The following is a 17,058-nucleotide window of genomic DNA, read 5'->3' on the forward strand; positions in this document are numbered from 1 at the left end:
GGAAACTGCAGCTAAAGCGGCTATAATGGGCTTGATAATATGCTTTTGTGAATTCCCATAGCAGCCCAAGTTCTGGTGTAAACCTGGGCTGCTATGGGAATTCACAAGGGCATATTATCAAGTCCATTATCGCCGCTTTAGCGGCAATTTCCTGCCGCTATAGCAGCGATAATTTTATCGACGTTCTTGATAAAATGCCCCACGGTTCGTAAATTGCACTATTTTCGATGCTAATTCGCTGATGCGTTCAGGAATTGAGTCAAGCTGATGGTACGCTTCCCTTGCGCATGCCATGTTTGCAGAGATGGGCCCAGGTTTTTATGAGTATGTACCGTACCTTTTTGTAGTTGCAAATCATTTTCGTTATTGCAAACACAATTTAGCTTCGCATAATAACACGCATGTGATATCAAACATTAAAATTCACGATGGATGATGATTTTCCAGTTCAGGTGAAGTTCATTAAAGAGTTAAATAATTTGTAAAATCTTATACATTTAATTTTACATTTCACAGATGTAGATTTAATCCCGAAACTCAAATATGGACATGCTTGTGGGCTTTCATTTCTTTATTGTCACAAGGATGCGTATTTAAAATAAACGTACACTGACAGTAAATACTGAAAGCAAGTAGCAATAGAACCATATGCGACAAGCAAGCACTTCTTTAGCGCTAAAGCCTTACACAAAAGGTGGCCAATAAAGGAATGATCCAGTGTCACGAAAGTCTGATCCTAGACCCACATGAAGGAGCTGTGTCTTTTGTAGGCGGTTGCTTGTGAGCTGGACCGTCAACAAGAAGGGGTGATGTTTGGGAGGAGATGCTGGTGGACTGTGCACTCTGCACGGTTGTGAAATCTGCTGTATCTTTGTTTTGCTTTGCTGCGCACTTCTTTAGACACTAAAAAAAACATGAAATTATCATATGGTTAGTTGTGTTGTGCAATGAAAGCCTGCACTCTCAAATCCCCGACCTTTCAGTAACTCTGCTTTAATGATGGGCAGCATACATTTTATCTCTGGCTTCAGTAGTTGCCAAGATAATGAGAGCCTAACCCTACAACACATTAAGATCTAAGCGTACGCAGATGTGGTTGCAAAATAGTAGGCCCAAATTGCGACATGTGATTTTGAGACCACTAAATTAATCTGCGAACGAGCTATTTATTAATAGGCCAGTTTACAAAATAAGGATAAGGATTGGGTCGAAATCTGACCTATCATGATACTGTTCATGGGGCAGTTTGTCAATTGTCACTTCGGATAGTGGCAGTCACATGGACAGTGGCCTTCTGGGGACAGTAGCCCACCATATCTGCGATCATTTAAAACATTTTTTATTAAATTTAGCCCATTTTCCTTAAAGGTAATCGTACTGCGTTTAATAAAAAAATATTTTTTTTAGAAAATATTTGTGTGAGAGTTACCACTAGACCTTTGGGCCACTGCCTATTCCCCATTATTGGGTTGAGACTAAAATTAGGTACACACGCTCCTTTCAAACTACATGTCTAAACCCATCTTGCTATCCAGTCAAAAGCAATTTAACAGTCAGAAATCCAGAGCTTTAGCAAATGACTGGGTTTGTGACCCCTAAATGGCTACGCACATTTGTCTGAAAGGTACTGCTTCTTTTGTGAAATTGCTTACTCAGTCCTGTAGTAATTATAGCTCCCTTTCTCTTGTTTTCTCCCCAACGCTAACTACTCCTTCATATGTTCTGTTGTCAAACTAACGCTCCACTTTTCTAGATGGAGTGGTTTCAGTTTTGTTCCCACTTGCCCATTACTTTCTTAATAGCACGGGAAACCTAGTGGGGCAGCAGGCTGGAGTATTGTCATCAATTATTAATGTTAGAAAAAGACTTGGAAGTGTCAGTTCAATTCCCATTGGGAAGGTAAACACTTGTGTCAGACTCACTGCCAGTGTTGTCTCTGGTTGCCATTTTGTTGTGAGTTTCAATGTAGAAGTCCCTGTTTAGTGTGCTGCTCATCTGGAGTGAGGCACAAGCCTATATTTATTATCAGAACAAGATTGTCGATTTATATAATGACATAATCAATGGTTTGGGTCTGAAAATATCCTGGTCTTTCATGCAGATCTAAGCCTTTATGGCTGAATTGCAAAGACCTACACATTAAGATACGCTACTTAGGATACTTTATAAGAAAGAATATAGAAAACCTCAAAAGAATCTGAAGGCTAAATTTTTCCAGCAATCAAACTCACTCTCATAAGCGCCTTTTCAATTGGGTTTTAGAAAAACACCCACCAAAATCTTGTCCATTCTCCGAAGCGACTCAGACATTTTATACGAACAATGGGGTACATCAGTCTACACTGCTCCGGTAAACAAAGTGATCCATTAGTTCAACTATATCCTTGATGCTCCCAGGATGTACTTACATGCAGAAGCTCACCTCTAGAACAGGAAATATCTTGCACTGAGCAGAAGGTTGAAAACCAGGCTCTTGGCAAACAGGATACGAAGGCTGATCACTGTCAGTGACAGGGTGTTGACTTTTTCACTGCTGTGCACTGTAATCGAACATAATGGGAAATTGAAAAATATACATATATCCAACAAATTGTATTGTGGAACACTAGAACGGCATTCTATTCAGGAAAGTATTCACAGGGTCATGTGTAGTGGGAGAGGGTTTCCTTCATATCCACTGGAACTTAGTTTGTGAGTTTTGTTTTCACTTACATTTCACATCAATTTGTTAGTTTGCTTTTTAGCTCAATACACAAAGATGCATTCCTGACTTGAGTTTTTTTTATTATTATGATGATACTTTTTCCAAGCACATCTTTGCACCTAACATGATTTCTTATGTTGTTCAATCAGGCCCTTTCTCTATCAACTTGATTCCAATTGCACTTACTCATCAGTTTACTGAAGCACCACTGGCAATGTTGAGTCTTTTGAGTTTTGCCTTTGCTCACCATAAGGCGAGTTGAGATGAACATTTGGAATACTTGCACGATTATTGCTGACTTTGCACTTACACAGAAATTCCTCCAACCAACTTAAAATCAGATCTTAACCATGGACACTGATGCAACAAGAGCATGATTGGTATCGAACCACAGTGACACAAATACAACTTGCATACAAAAAAACTCAGACCGCCTATATGGCACGGTGATTGAGCATCTGCTGACCATTGCAATACAAAAATTACATCTTCTCACATAAACAACACCAGTGAGGCAAAAGCTGAATTCATTTGAACAATTTCCCACATTGTCCCAGAAACACATAAAAATATGAGAAAGGGCAAGAACTAACTAACATATACATAAGCAAAATACATATGCAAACTAATTTAAAAATGGAACTTAATTAATACAAAAGGTTTTATATATATATATATATATATATATATATATATATATATATATATATATATATATATATATATATATATATATATATATATATATATATATATATATATATATATATATATATATATATATATATATATATATATATATATATATATTACCTACTGGCGGTCGCCAGTAGGTAGTTATAGTTAGGATTGTTTTCCATAGGAAATCCTCAACATTCTATTTGGAATAACTTTGGCCCTGGTGGATGAGTCTTTGCGAATTTCTCAAAGAAGATGGCTAGGTTCGCTGCACTCCTTCCCTGAAAGTTTGGGGGGGATTGGTCAAGTGGGGGCTGAGATATAAGTGGGGTCCCAAAACGTGTTTTCTCAATGTTATTTTCCATAGGACCTTTAGACTCGGCTACAGTTCGAACGGGTGAATGAATTTATAAGAAATTTGCCAAAACTGTAGAGTCTTGTTTGCAGATTACGCTTTTTTTGGAATGGTGTAAATCCGTTCAGTAGTTGTTGAGAAAATTAAAGTTAAAGTCAATTATATATCTATAGGCGCGCACACGTGCGCGCACCCAAGCGGCTGCGCGTGAGCGGATTTTTTTTGGCTGCGTGACGTCTGTTAACGTTCGATTCGAAGGAAATCAGGAAGTTTTGTCCGCCATTTTGTCACTGCGAGTAAATATATTGTTCATTTCAAAGCGTTGAAACATGGAAAGGGGAGAAGGTAGAGATTGTCTTCCTGCGTAGGTTTTCTCAGGGTGTGTAGTAAAGCCCTTAAACGCGAAAAGATATAATTTTCCCCCGAAAAAAAATACGAGGTGCGCGCACCCGGTCGCGCACACCTATTTACAAGAGTGTGAAAGTGGAGGTAAATCAGAAGTTTGAGTGCTTAGATATAAGGTGGCTCTGAAAAGAGCCCTTGTGTTAATTGAGTGTTTTCTGCATTTATAAGTAAGTACCGATGCAGAGCCTGATGTTGCAGAGGAAGATTCTGTTTCCCTCATTCGTGAAATGAACACCGTCTCTCCTATAGACGTCTTGCATGTGGTATCGCAAGTTGTTGTGGTAAATAGAACCCATGCTATAATCTCTGAGGAGCGCAGAAACAGATTTATTTACATGTCTCCTTGCTTTCTCAAACTGTGCACAATGGTGATTGGACCAATTCCATTTCTGTCTTTGGCATATATTGGAATATACCAAGGCAGATCGAGGAAAAAGTGTCATCAATTGTCGAAAGGTGTCTTTTAGTAGCATTTCCAGACCTACCCCAGTGATTGTGTCTAGATCGTTCCCACCACAGTGCACAATTATAAGGTCTGGTTCTGGGAGATGCATAAAAGTTTTCACCAATGGAATTAATTGGTGACATTTCAATCCTCTTTTGGAAATCCATGTTATGTGTACATTTGGTAAGCTGAGGTTGCAAATTCGTCTGCTTACTGCATATTTTTCACTCCAGTGAATATAACTGTGTCCTATTAGCCAGACCTTCATTTTCAAGGGATTTGTAGTCGTCTCCGATCGGTTCTGGAAGTGGAATGGTAGTTAGAAGTTGAAATTTTAAATAAAGAAAAAGGAAGAGGCTGGGTGTGGTTAAAAAAATAAAAATGATTGGTTGATTGTAACAAGTGGAGAGTGAACAGGTCAATGTTTATGTTAAATGAAAAGTACTATTGGGTGTGAAAAAACAAGACATGTAACAGAGTTGTGGATTGGCAGGTGTTTCTGGAGGGAAAATAGTCTTCTTAGTTTGCTGTAGAACGTTGAGAGATGAACTTTTGACCTGTGCCTTCAGCAAGGTGCAGAATGAGGTGTAACCATGGAAACAGCCGGAGATGGCAGTTGGTGATGGGTTCACTCTTTGGTGCCTCTGCATCTGAGTCTGTTCTCTGGTGGCTGGCGGACAACTGTTTGTTATTGTGGAGATGAAAGGGTGATAAGGAGAGAAATACGACATAGCGTCTGGCCTGTAGAAGCGTGGGAGCAGTGATTAACTCTGAGTGAAGCGGAACTGTGTCGGTGCTTAGTAACAGTAAAAAAAAAAGTGTTAACAGTGGTATAACTGTCTTTACGGTGCGCGACCTACTAAGAAAGAGTTCACGGGCCGTAATTGGCTTGCAGGTTCTAGTATCAGTAAGTGAGGTCGAGAAAAGAAAACATTCAGGACTTTATTTATGAAGGCCTTGCACCACCGGTGCGTTACTTTTTCCCATTTTAAAAAATGAGGCACTGGCGGCGGAAGGTCTTCATAAATAAGGTCCTCAGTGACTACAGTTAAGGTTATGTGGAACCCATGAATAGTTTTTCAATATGAAATCATTTCAGTTGAGATTATGGATTAAAAGAGAAACCGTGAATATTTGAAATGTTTATTTAGAAATGTACTGTTTTAAAGGCAAATCATTATGTAATATGAGTACAGAAATTGCAAAAAACACAGTAATTGGTATTGTCAGTAGTACATGGAATACAAACGCTATAGTTGAAGAAAAATGAATATAGTTGGAAAAAAACATTGTACATTCTTATAAGGAAGTATACTATATTTTAATAAATGGAAGAAGGTTTCTGGCCTTTCAGTTTAGGAACGATATATGAAAATGCAAGTGGTTATACATCATTACTTTATGAATCAGCTGTCAAACAACACGAAATCATAATGTCCACTGTTAGTAAAGCAAATAGGTCTGTTCTTCAAAAGAAAATATGGAAAAGAACGTGAAGAATATAGAAAACCAAAAGGAAATGAGGACGTCAATGGCTTGTTTGAGAGTTATTGAAGCATTGTTTAGGCAAAATAGGTAGCTTCTGCTTGTAACAGGAAATCAGTTTTATCATTTGAAAGTATGTCAGCTATCCAATGGAAAAGAGTAAAGCAGTACTCATGATCTGTTATAATCGGAGCCTCTTTTACCATCAGAGGGCAGGTCGGTGGGTTTTCGATGTAGCTCGCTGTTAGGAAAGAGTTAAGCGTCCATTGTGTAGGCAAAGTATGCAGCAAGTGCCTCTAACATGAAATCATTGTTATCATCTGAAAACATGTCAGCCATCCAATTGAGAAGATGAAAGGAGCATTCATGATCTGTCATTATTGGAGTGTCTTTTACCATCATAGGGCAGCTCGGTGGGTTTTCGATGTAGCTCTCTGTTAGGAAATCTTGCGCCGCTGCGAATATATTCCAATGACCCAGAACTCCTTGTATCGCTGCAAAGGCCATAAACCCTCCGTTGTAACAAAGCTGTTCATGATCAAGTAACGGATTCATGAGGTGATTGTAATTTGGTTCAGGAGGTACCAAATTGCAGAGACATAAATCCAGGGCCCACGTGAAATCACAGCTCAGGCAATGAAATACAGGCTGCACACAGGTGAAATGCGAATATCGAAATGATAATCGATATGAAGTATTCAAAGTCGAGAGTGGTAAGATGCCGTAGTAGTCAAGCATCCTCTGGCGAAATAGTTCTAAGTGGCCCGGCTCGTTTGCGAAGGCAGGAGGGACATCCATTTTGAATTTCCCAAGATGGTACAGGAAACGGCGCAGCACTCCCGGTTGTATAGCAACTCCACAGAATTAGGTCGCCGGCTATGCAGTGGAGAGGAGCAGAATGACTTGATAAATTTTCTAGGAGTCTAGTCACTTATATATTGCTTAGTGGTTATTAAAAAAGTAGCTTTTTTTGAACTGGAGGATGCGTTAAAAAATAAGGGAGTGATTTGAGGGAGTTGTAAAGCAAGGTCAATTTTTTTTTACATCAATGCTGTTTTCTGTGAATGTTAGCTTAGTGAAAGATATGTGTGTGAGCAGATGCAACGTTCAGTTTTAAATGTGACAATGGTGCTCTTGTTCATGTCTTCCGATTCAAGGTCGGTATTCGCTGCCAAATACAAAGATTAAGAAACGCATGCGTGGGGTACATAGTGTGCATTCTTAAAGGAAAGTAAATGAAGGGTTATTTTTACCGCGTTAGCATTGTCGTTTAAAAAGTTATAGTGATTTCTATTGTATGTGAAGAAAGTGTCACTGATGAAGACTGAAAATAAATCCTTATAAATGATACGGACTAGTGTATTTTAGAAAAGGTTTGTAACATTACATGAATTATGGAAAAAAAATAATGTAATTGAAAGTGTATGGTTTGAAAATGAAAAGTAGAGGTTTATAGTTCATGTTTTGAAAGCAGTTCTAGAGGGTCAGAAGAAAGTGTATGGTTTGAAAATGAAAAGTAGAGGTTTATAGTTCACGTTTTGAAAGCAGTTGTAGAGGGTCAGATGCATGATAGATTTATTAAAAATAGAACATGTTTTTAAATAGTATTTTGGAAAAAATATGTGTCTTTATGTACTATTAACATTATGTGCCTGTTGCGTATTCTTTGAGTTTTAGTAATCCTGTGTCTTATAAGTTTTCTAGGGGCGGTTTGAGGTTCATGGTGGGTTTGGGCAGGGAGGGTAGGTTGGGGGTTTGTAATAGGGGGTTTGGCTGGGGTGGAGTGCGGAGTTTAGTGAAAAGTGAGGGGGGCGGGGAGTTACGGTGTTTGGTAATGGAGCAGAGTCAGAGGACGCCACATTTGTGTTATGGGCTGCCACGGAAATATGTATTTATTCTCAGAGGTTTATTATATTAAGGATATATATTAGCATGGTGGCTCTTGTCGTTTTGTTGTTTTGTGTATGTTTATAATGCTGGCTCTGTAGTTTTTGTTTATGGACCTTATTGCGACACACAGGGGATCTACGTTGCACAGTTGGAGATCAGAGACTTAGGAAATAAAACTTTATAATTGTAAGGGCTGTAAGCGATAGAAATCGCCCGTTCTCGGTGTAAAAAATATCACCGCTATTGGTGGTATTTTCTACGGTGTTAGTACTCGAAGGAGAATAGTAACATATATGTGAAATGAAATTATGTAATAGGCTCAGCATTTCACATTATCGCGTGAAAACAAAAATTGCTTTTACATAGCAATAAGTCTGTTATAATTAAGGGACGGAGTGTATATAGTGCTATTTAGTACTCTGCTATGTGATTGATGTCGAATATTTCATAAGAGGAGGCTTTAAAAGTTTTTCGATAAACTGGTTTTCTAGGGAAGTGGGTGGAGTGTTCCGTGTAAATTGCGGAATAGACACTAGTAAGAACCAATTGGAAGTGTTGTTTTAAAGTCACATGACTGCACATGCGTGTCTCGACACGATAGGTGGGTGCGCGCACCCGGTCGCGCACTATAAGAAAGCGGCGAGAAAATATCAGCTAATATGCTCTTCAAGCTTGTTTTGGTACAAAGAGTTAGTTCTGAAAAGAACTTTTTTTTTTTTGGAAACAAGTGTTATGATGCTTTTTATTTCTTAAAGTTGCGACGACATTTTTCAGTATGTCATACTATCCAAATAAAGTGAAGAAATTTAACTTTTCTTGGAGCATTTATGACTCTCAATTATTTGTTTAATTAGAGTAAAGCTTTGCTCTCCGTATACAAGAAGTTCTCCACAGTTCGTGCATTTCATGTGCACGTTCGCCAGATATGGTCTCAAGTCCATCTCAGCACTCGATGGAGATACAGGTCGTCCACCGGAAGATGTGTTGATTACTTCTGATGGTAATAGCATGGCCTCCGTTTTTCTTGTGAAAGGTGGTCGCTCATTTTCATCAGATTCGGAAGATGAATGCGGAACGGTAGCCATTGTATCGAAGTCTTCGGGAAGATGTTCGACGTTGTTGTCTCTTGAGAGTAGAAAAGAAAGTGATGGTAGTGGGTGGAGTGCTGCGTGTAAATTGCAGAATAGAAACTACCAAGAACCAATTAGAAGTGTTGTTTAGAAGTCACATGACTTCACATGGGAGTGTCAGGTCCTGTACGCGATAGAAGGGTGCGCGCACCCGGTCTCGCACTAAAATAAAGCGGCGAAAAAACATCTTATAATATGCTCTTCGAGCATGTTTTGGTGGAAAGAGTTAGTTCTGAAAAGAACTTTTTTTTTTTTCTTTTTTTTTTTGGAAACAAGTGTTTTGATGCATATGATTTCTTAAAGTTGCTATGATATTTTTCAGTATGTCATACTATCCAAATAAAGTGAAGAAATTTAACTTTTCTTGGAGCATTTATGACTCTCAATTTTGTGTTTCATTAGAGTAAAGCTTTGCTCTCCGTATACAAGAAGTTCTCCACAGTTGTTGCATTTCATGTGCACGTTCGCCAGATATGGTCTCAAGTCCATCTCAGCACTCGATGGAGATACAGGTCGTCCACCGGAAGATGTGTTGATTACTTCTGATGGTAATAGCGTGGCCTCCGTTTTTCTTGTGAAAGGTGGTCGCTCATTTTCATCAGATTCGGAAGATGAATGCGGAACGGTAGCCATTGTACCGAAGTCTTCAGGAAGATCTTCGACGTTGTTGTCTCTTGAGAGTAGAAAAGAAAGTGATGGAAGTGGGTGGAGTGCTGCGTGTAAATTCCAGAATAGAAACTACCAAGAACCAATTGGAAGTGTTGTTTTGAAGTCACATGACTTCATATGCAAGTGTCAGGTCCTATACACGATAGGAGGGTGCGCGCACCCGGTCTCGCACTAAAATAAAGCGGCGAAAAAATATCTCATAATATGCTCTTGGAGCACGTTTTGGTAGAAAGAGTTAGTTCTGAAAAGAACTTTTTTTTTTTTTTTTTTTTGGGGGGGAAAGAAGTGTTATAATGCTTTCGATTTCTTAAAGTTGCTACTACATTTTTCAGTATGTAATAGTTTGAAAATGAAGTGAAGAAATTTATCTTTTCTTGGGGCATTTGTGACTGTCAATTTTGAGTTTAATAAGAACGAGGCTCTGCTCTCCATATAAAAGAATTTCTCCACACTTGTTGCATTTCATATGCACCGTCGCAAGATATGGTCTCAAGTCCATTTCAGCACTCGATGGAGATACAGGGCGTACACCAGAAGATGTGCTGGCCACCTCTGATGGTAATAGCGTGGCCAGGGCTCTTGTCGATGCTTTTGCATAATGCTCAGGATGCCTTTGTTTAACATGCCGCTGCATGGTGTGTGCAGAAAAGGAATATTTTTTATTTGGATTTCCTCTTGAGAGCTCCGAATTGCATATCGTGCAGGTTACTTTTGGCGCATTCACTTTCTTTTGATCTTCAGGATAAGTGAAAAATTGCCAAATGAAAGATTCCTTTTTTCTTCTTAACGGTGGTCGCTCATTTCCTTCAGATTCGGAAGATGAATCTGGTAGGGAAGCCATTTCAGCAAAGACTTCCGGAAGATGCTCGACGTTGTTGTCTCTTGAGAGTAGAAATGATTGTGAGGAAAGTGGGTGGAGTGCTTCGTGTATATTCCAGAACAAAAACTACTAATAACCAATTGGAAGTTTTCTTTTCAAGTCACGTGACTTTACATGCTCTTCTCAGGACGTGTAGGCGGTGACACTATGTAGTTACGAACGTGATTACATACTTAGGAACTAGCATTCAAAAAAACTATGAAATTCACTGAAAAAACCATAGGTTTTACACACGTTATAGTTAGGAAGTAGCATTTGAAAAACCTATAAAATTCACTGAAAAAACCATAGGTTTGACACCAGTTATAGTTAGCTGGAAATTTTACTGACATAAAACCAATGAAATTCCACGTTATAGTTAGTTGGACTCACTATAACTTGCGCGTGTAATGCACTGCTGATGACATTACATATTACATCACTCATGACATGGTCAGTGACATCACTTATGACATCACTGATGACAGACCTCCTTTAAGTGTAATGTAACCCTTAAAACACATATTGGAAAATAGAAATTAACATTTTCAAAAAAATGGACATACCCATACCAGTTACAACAACCAATTCAGTAATTCCACCATCTATATACATATTCTCTCATTCACCAACAGTTCTATATAGTCACTCATACATATACTCACTCATCATATGTAGTGATACACTTATACATTCTGTTACACACCGACAATCATCCAAAAGTTACTCACACACATACTCACACATGCAAATAAACTATTGAACATCCATTTATTTGCATATAAAACTATACACACTCAACCACCCATACAGTCCTGCACATATGGTGTCTTCTAAACACATACAAAGAGAGAGTTAGTCATTCATGCATCTATGTGATTAGTAATACCCCCATGAAACCATAGAAACACTCATACTGATACTAAAAAAACATCTAAGAACCCAAATACCTACACATGTAGGTACTCATCAACCCATGCAGCCAGTTATTCACAAAGTGAAACACTGATACATATATTTAAATATTTAAACATTACTCGCTAATATATGTATTCACTAAGGTACACTTAATAAGCCAGTTATCCAATCATTTCTTTTTGAAAAAAACATTCATTAAGACAATAATTTAAACATTTATTCTTCCCTCGAACTTTACATATACATATATAAAACATATTTATTTTTTAGAAAGACACACATTCACTGGATGGTGTCATAAGTGATGTCACTGACCATGTCATGAGTGATGTAATATGTAATGTCATCAGCAGTGCATTACACGCGCAAGTTATAGTGAGTCCAACTAACTATAACGTGGAATTTCATTGGTTTTATGTCAGTAAAATTTCCAGCTAACTATAACTGGTGTCAAACCTATGGTTTTTTCAGTGAATTTCATAGGTTTTTCAAATGCTACTTCCTAACTATAACGTGTGTAAAACCTATGTTTTTTTCAGTGAATATATATATATATATATACATATATATATATATATATATATACATATATATATATATATATATATATATATATATATATATATATATATATATATATATATATATATATATATATATATATATATATATATTGTCAAAGCAAATGTCCCTTGCTGGAGAAGGAGCGGCCATTCAGCTGGTGCCGGTGCCGAGTCAAGGACAAGACTCGTTTAAACTTTTGCAAAGCAATTGAAATAAATCACCCACTCTTCTCGGATTTGGTTAAGCTTTTTAATCCATCACGGAAAAAACTTCCTCACCTACGCGTTTCAAACAGATTACTGTTCTTGCTCACGGTAGTTACAAGTCCGTTTTTACTCTTTACTATATATACCCTCCTACCCATTTGGCAATTAGGATGCATTATGGGAGGGGTAGTTTTTCGGTTGAAGCAACCATGTCAGGTCCCTTTTCCAAGTTAACAAGTCCTTTGTTATTTTTTATGACATTGTTAAGGTTGTGTTGTTGGCGGCTAAGTGCCCGATGGCTTGGAGTAATAAATCACTCCAGTGCAAGCTGAGTGATTACCTCTCTTGCTGCCTTATGTACCAGAAATGTACATACTGGTGGGTGATAGCTAAGTGCTGTATCCCAAGGTCATTGACTTGTAACTTGTTTCAGGATCCTGACATTATTTAAAATAAACGTTGTAAATAACAAACATAAATTTTTCCTTATGTTCTCAGTTACCCTTTTACATTTCAAAAGTCTAAACAATATGTACTCAAAGGAATCAATACGTCTGGCTTAAGTTTCAAATTTACATTTCGTTAGGTTATTGTTCTTTTGCTCCAAACAATTTTCTTATGAGATAGGTATTATAGTCAATGAGGACTTTCAATCTTGTTGTTGTGTGATTGTCTAGTGTTTTGGATCTCAGTTGATTCATAAATGTACATATAATTCCTCGTCCCCGTTCAATCCTTGCGGGGTCTTGGTTTTAAATTTTATTATTAATTTGGATTCCAAACGTCTGAGTTTTTGTAGGCGATTGCCTCCTCTCTCATTGTCAGGTATCGTTGCTATTCCTGAGTATCTCACATTTAACCAAGTTTTGTTTTTGTGAGTCATGAGGTGTTTTGCCATTGCATAGGTTTGGTCCTTGTTTTGTATAGCCCTAATATGTTCTAGCATTCTTTTCTTTAGGGCACATATTGTCGATCCGATGTATCTCTTTCCACAATCACACTCCAGAAGATAGACAACATAATGGGATTCACAAGTGATCTTAGTTCGTATTTCAAATGGTTGGCCTTTTGGATCTGTTATGGTTTTGAGATTTTTACCAATCTTGCACGCTTTGCACGATGTGCATTTGGTAAATCCTTTTTGTCTTTTTTCCAGCCAGGTTTCTTCTCTTTTGTTTATGAAATGGCTGTTAACTAGAATGTCACCAATTGATGGTGCCTTTCTGAAGGAAATTAAAGGTGCATCTCCTATCATGTTTCCAATGTCAGGATCCTTTTTCAATACACTCCAGTATTTTGTGACCACTTTCCTGATTTTTGCACTTTCTTTTGAATATGTCAAGATTAGGCGTGGTTTTTCCTCATTCGTTGTTTCATTGGCCTCTTTTTTCTTGACTATCAGTGTCTCAGTTCTTGTTTTTTGTCGTGCTCTCATTTCTCCTCTTTTTATTGTTCTCATATTGTATCCTCTTTGTGAAAATCGAGTTACTGTTTCAGCAAATTTGTTTTCCATTTCAGATGGTTCAGAACAATTACGTTTCATCCTTAGGAACTCCCCATATGGTACATTTTGTTTCAGGGATGTCGGATGAAAGCTGGTTCCATGAAGGATACTGTTAGTGGAGGTTTTTTTGCGAAAGAGGGTCGTGTGCATTGTATTGTCTTTAATGTATACCTTTGTATCCAAGAAATCTATTTCCTCCTCTTGGATGTTAAAAGTAAATTGTAGACCAACATCATTCTGGTTCAAGATCATTATGTATTCTGCCAACTCTTCCCTAGTTCCCTTCCACACAAGGAAGAGATCGTCGATAAATCTCAGCCAGAGAATTATCTTGGCAGTATATGGTTCGTTTTCTTCTCTCCAAGCTATGTGTTTCTCCCACCAACCCATGGTGAGATTAGCATAGCTTGGAGAGAAAGAAACTCCCATTGCAGTTCCACAGTTCTGGGAATAGATTCCATTATTAAAGAGAAACACATTATTTGTTAGGCATATGCGTATCATATCCAACAGCATAGCTGAATGTTTAAGTTCCCCTATTGGTCTCTGTCTCAGAAAGTAAGCAATTGCTTCTAGTCCTATCTGATGGTTAATTGATGTATAAAGTGAAACTACATCAATTGTAGCTAGAAGATATGTTGGTTGCCATTGTGTGTCCATAATTATTCGTAGAAAGTCTCCAGTGTCCTTGATGAAGGAGTTTAGTGTTGGCACTATGGGAGCTAAGAAATGATCAACATACGAGGCAATATTTTCGTATAGCGATCCACAGCTGGAGATGATTGGTCGAGCTGGGGGTTTGAACAATGTCTTGTGAACTTTCGGCAGAAAGTAAATTGTCGGTGTTAACGGATTCTCTACTGTCAAAAAATTGGTTTCTTCTTGACTTAACAAACCGTTTTCCTGCCAAATTCTTATTTGGTGATGTATTTTCATTGTCATCGTCGCTATTGGATTTACTTCCAATTTTGTATAGTTTTTTGTGTCTTGTAGTTGTCGATAGGCCTCTTCTATGTAGTCAGTCTTGTTTAAAACCACAATATTCCCACCCTTATCGGCTGGTTTTATTTCAATTTTCAAGTTCGATTTTAGAGAGTTTAATGCTTGATGTTCCTCCCAGGTCAGGTTTTCCTTACTTTTGTTATTGACATTTTTCATTTTGTCTAGTTCCGTGGTGATCAGGTCGTGGAATGCATCTATTCTGTTACCAGGATGTAAGGTTGGGCAGAATTATATATATATATATATCCAACTTACTTCGTCCGACGCCAACACGTCTCAGCCCCAATCTCCGTACTTTTACAAGGACGAACAAGCCAAACCCAGGTATAGTGCAAAAATCAGTGCTTTATTCCATGGAAAAGAATAACACCCAGCAAGTCCACATGACGCGTAAAAACAGGGGGTGGCGTTTCTGATATATACAGCCTACTCCTTTAACCCTTTGTTTGCATGTGACCTGTGGTGACCAATCAATCTGTTATACATAATCAATGAGATAGTGTCATAATTCATTAACAATATGACAGTATAAACAACCACTAGAGCAAAACTGTGCAAATTGCGCAATACGTAAATTAAATTATGCATATTACATACATTGTAACACAATATCTTATATAGGAGGAAATTGTTTGTAAAAAATTATTATTTACAATGAATGACACAGTGTCTTAATTGGTAAAAAACCTCCAACTGGCTACAAGGCCTAGCAGCAAATATTTGTGCAAACTAAGCAATATAAAGAAAGTTCATTTAAAACCACATTGTTTTTAGGTAAAAAATCCCTACATTCATGTAGTACAGTTAAAAAATTAATTATTTGCAATAAAAGACACAGTGTCTAATAAAGTTCATTTAAATCTTCAATCAGTTAAAAAAAATCCTTAATCCATACAGCACAGTTAAAACAAAGATCACATGAAAAGGGTATAAGACTCACATCTTTTGATCTGCATAATACAAGCTCTAATATTGAAAAAGTACCCAATTCTAACCCCTACCATAAAGTGCTCAATTAGTGCAAATTTTATGTTACTAAAGCATTTAGTAAATCTTATAAAATCTTGGGGAATACGGGAGGAGGTTGGTATTATTTCTGTTGCTTCTCACACCACCGTTGTTCTAATCCGCTAAAAGCCTCACTGTTGGATCAATGGTTAAGTGACCAAAATCTCAATGCACTGATGTCTAAGAGGGTAAAGCAATGGAAAACTCAGGCAAAAGATTTATCTGTCTCATGTAAAGAACTACAGACAAGTGTGAAGGTCCTCAGTCGCATTACGACCACCTGGGGTCTCACTATCTAGTTCTATTATATATCTAGTTTCCAGTAAACAAAGCAATGCATCTCTATTGCCCCTTCTCTTTAGTGGCATAATGCAATCAATGGCATAAAACTGAATGGCTGACGGCCAATTATTTACAACTTAATGCAGACAAAACGGAGGTGCTAATAGTAGGAAAAGATACCAAAGCCTGGGGAAAGGACTGGTGGCCGGAGATTCTTGGCCCTCCCCCTGACCCCAAAACAGAGGTAAAGAACTTGGGGGTGTGGTTCGACTCAGCCCTGAGCTTTGTCGGCCACACCAAAAAAATTGCTGCCACTAGTTTTGGTATCTTGCGTAACCTGCGACCTATACTAAACATTTTTGACCCATCTACACGTCAGTTGATTATCCAAGCCACAATCCTTTCTCGCATAGATTATGCCAATTCCTTACTCCTGGGAGCTAATCAAGCGGAAAAAAACATCTGCAGTGTGTCCAAAACGCGGCAGCACGGGCCCTAACAGGGCTTCCCCGGTTTGAGTCTGTAACCAACACTCTGGTAAAATTGCACTGGCTACCGGTGGAAAAAAGAATCAATTTCAAGGCCCTGTGCTTGGCCTTTAAGATCCTAAAAAAATCTTCACCCCCCATGTTATGTCATCTTATAACGCATTACACTCCCAATAGATCCCTCAGATCAGAAGGACAAAACTTGGTCACGATTCCTCGTGTCAGACTCGCCCGCACGGGAGGACGTTCCTTCCAATATATGGCTGATAAACTATGGAACGCACTACCACTGTGGATTCGAAGCATAAATGACCTTTTATCCTTTAGAAAGGCAATTAAGACCCACTTGTTCTGCTAAGCTGACCCTAAAGCTTGTGGCATGTTGCGCTCTCTCCTGTCTGGTCCAGCGCCGGAACGCCCCTTCGCTGGGGCAGCCGTTGCGCTATATAAGCAGCTGTAACATAAC

General features: G+C 38.2%; 1 gene segment (V, D, J or C); it reads right to left on the reverse strand.

The window, feature by feature from the left end:
* Positions 1 to 557: 557 nt before the first annotated feature.
* LOC147712292 (T cell receptor delta constant-like) overlaps positions 558 to 17,058 on the reverse strand; it is a 106,804-nt gene continuing 90,303 nt past the window's right edge. The window contains 2 exon segments of the C gene segment in view: positions 558 to 903; positions 2,409 to 2,540. Of these exon segments, the coding sequence occupies positions 2,425 to 2,540 (116 nt within the window).

The sequence above is a fragment of the Lissotriton vulgaris genome, chromosome 5 (genome assembly GCF_964263255.1).
Source record: "Lissotriton vulgaris chromosome 5, aLisVul1.2, whole genome shotgun sequence".
Taxonomy (NCBI): Eukaryota; Metazoa; Chordata; class Amphibia; order Caudata; family Salamandridae; genus Lissotriton; species Lissotriton vulgaris.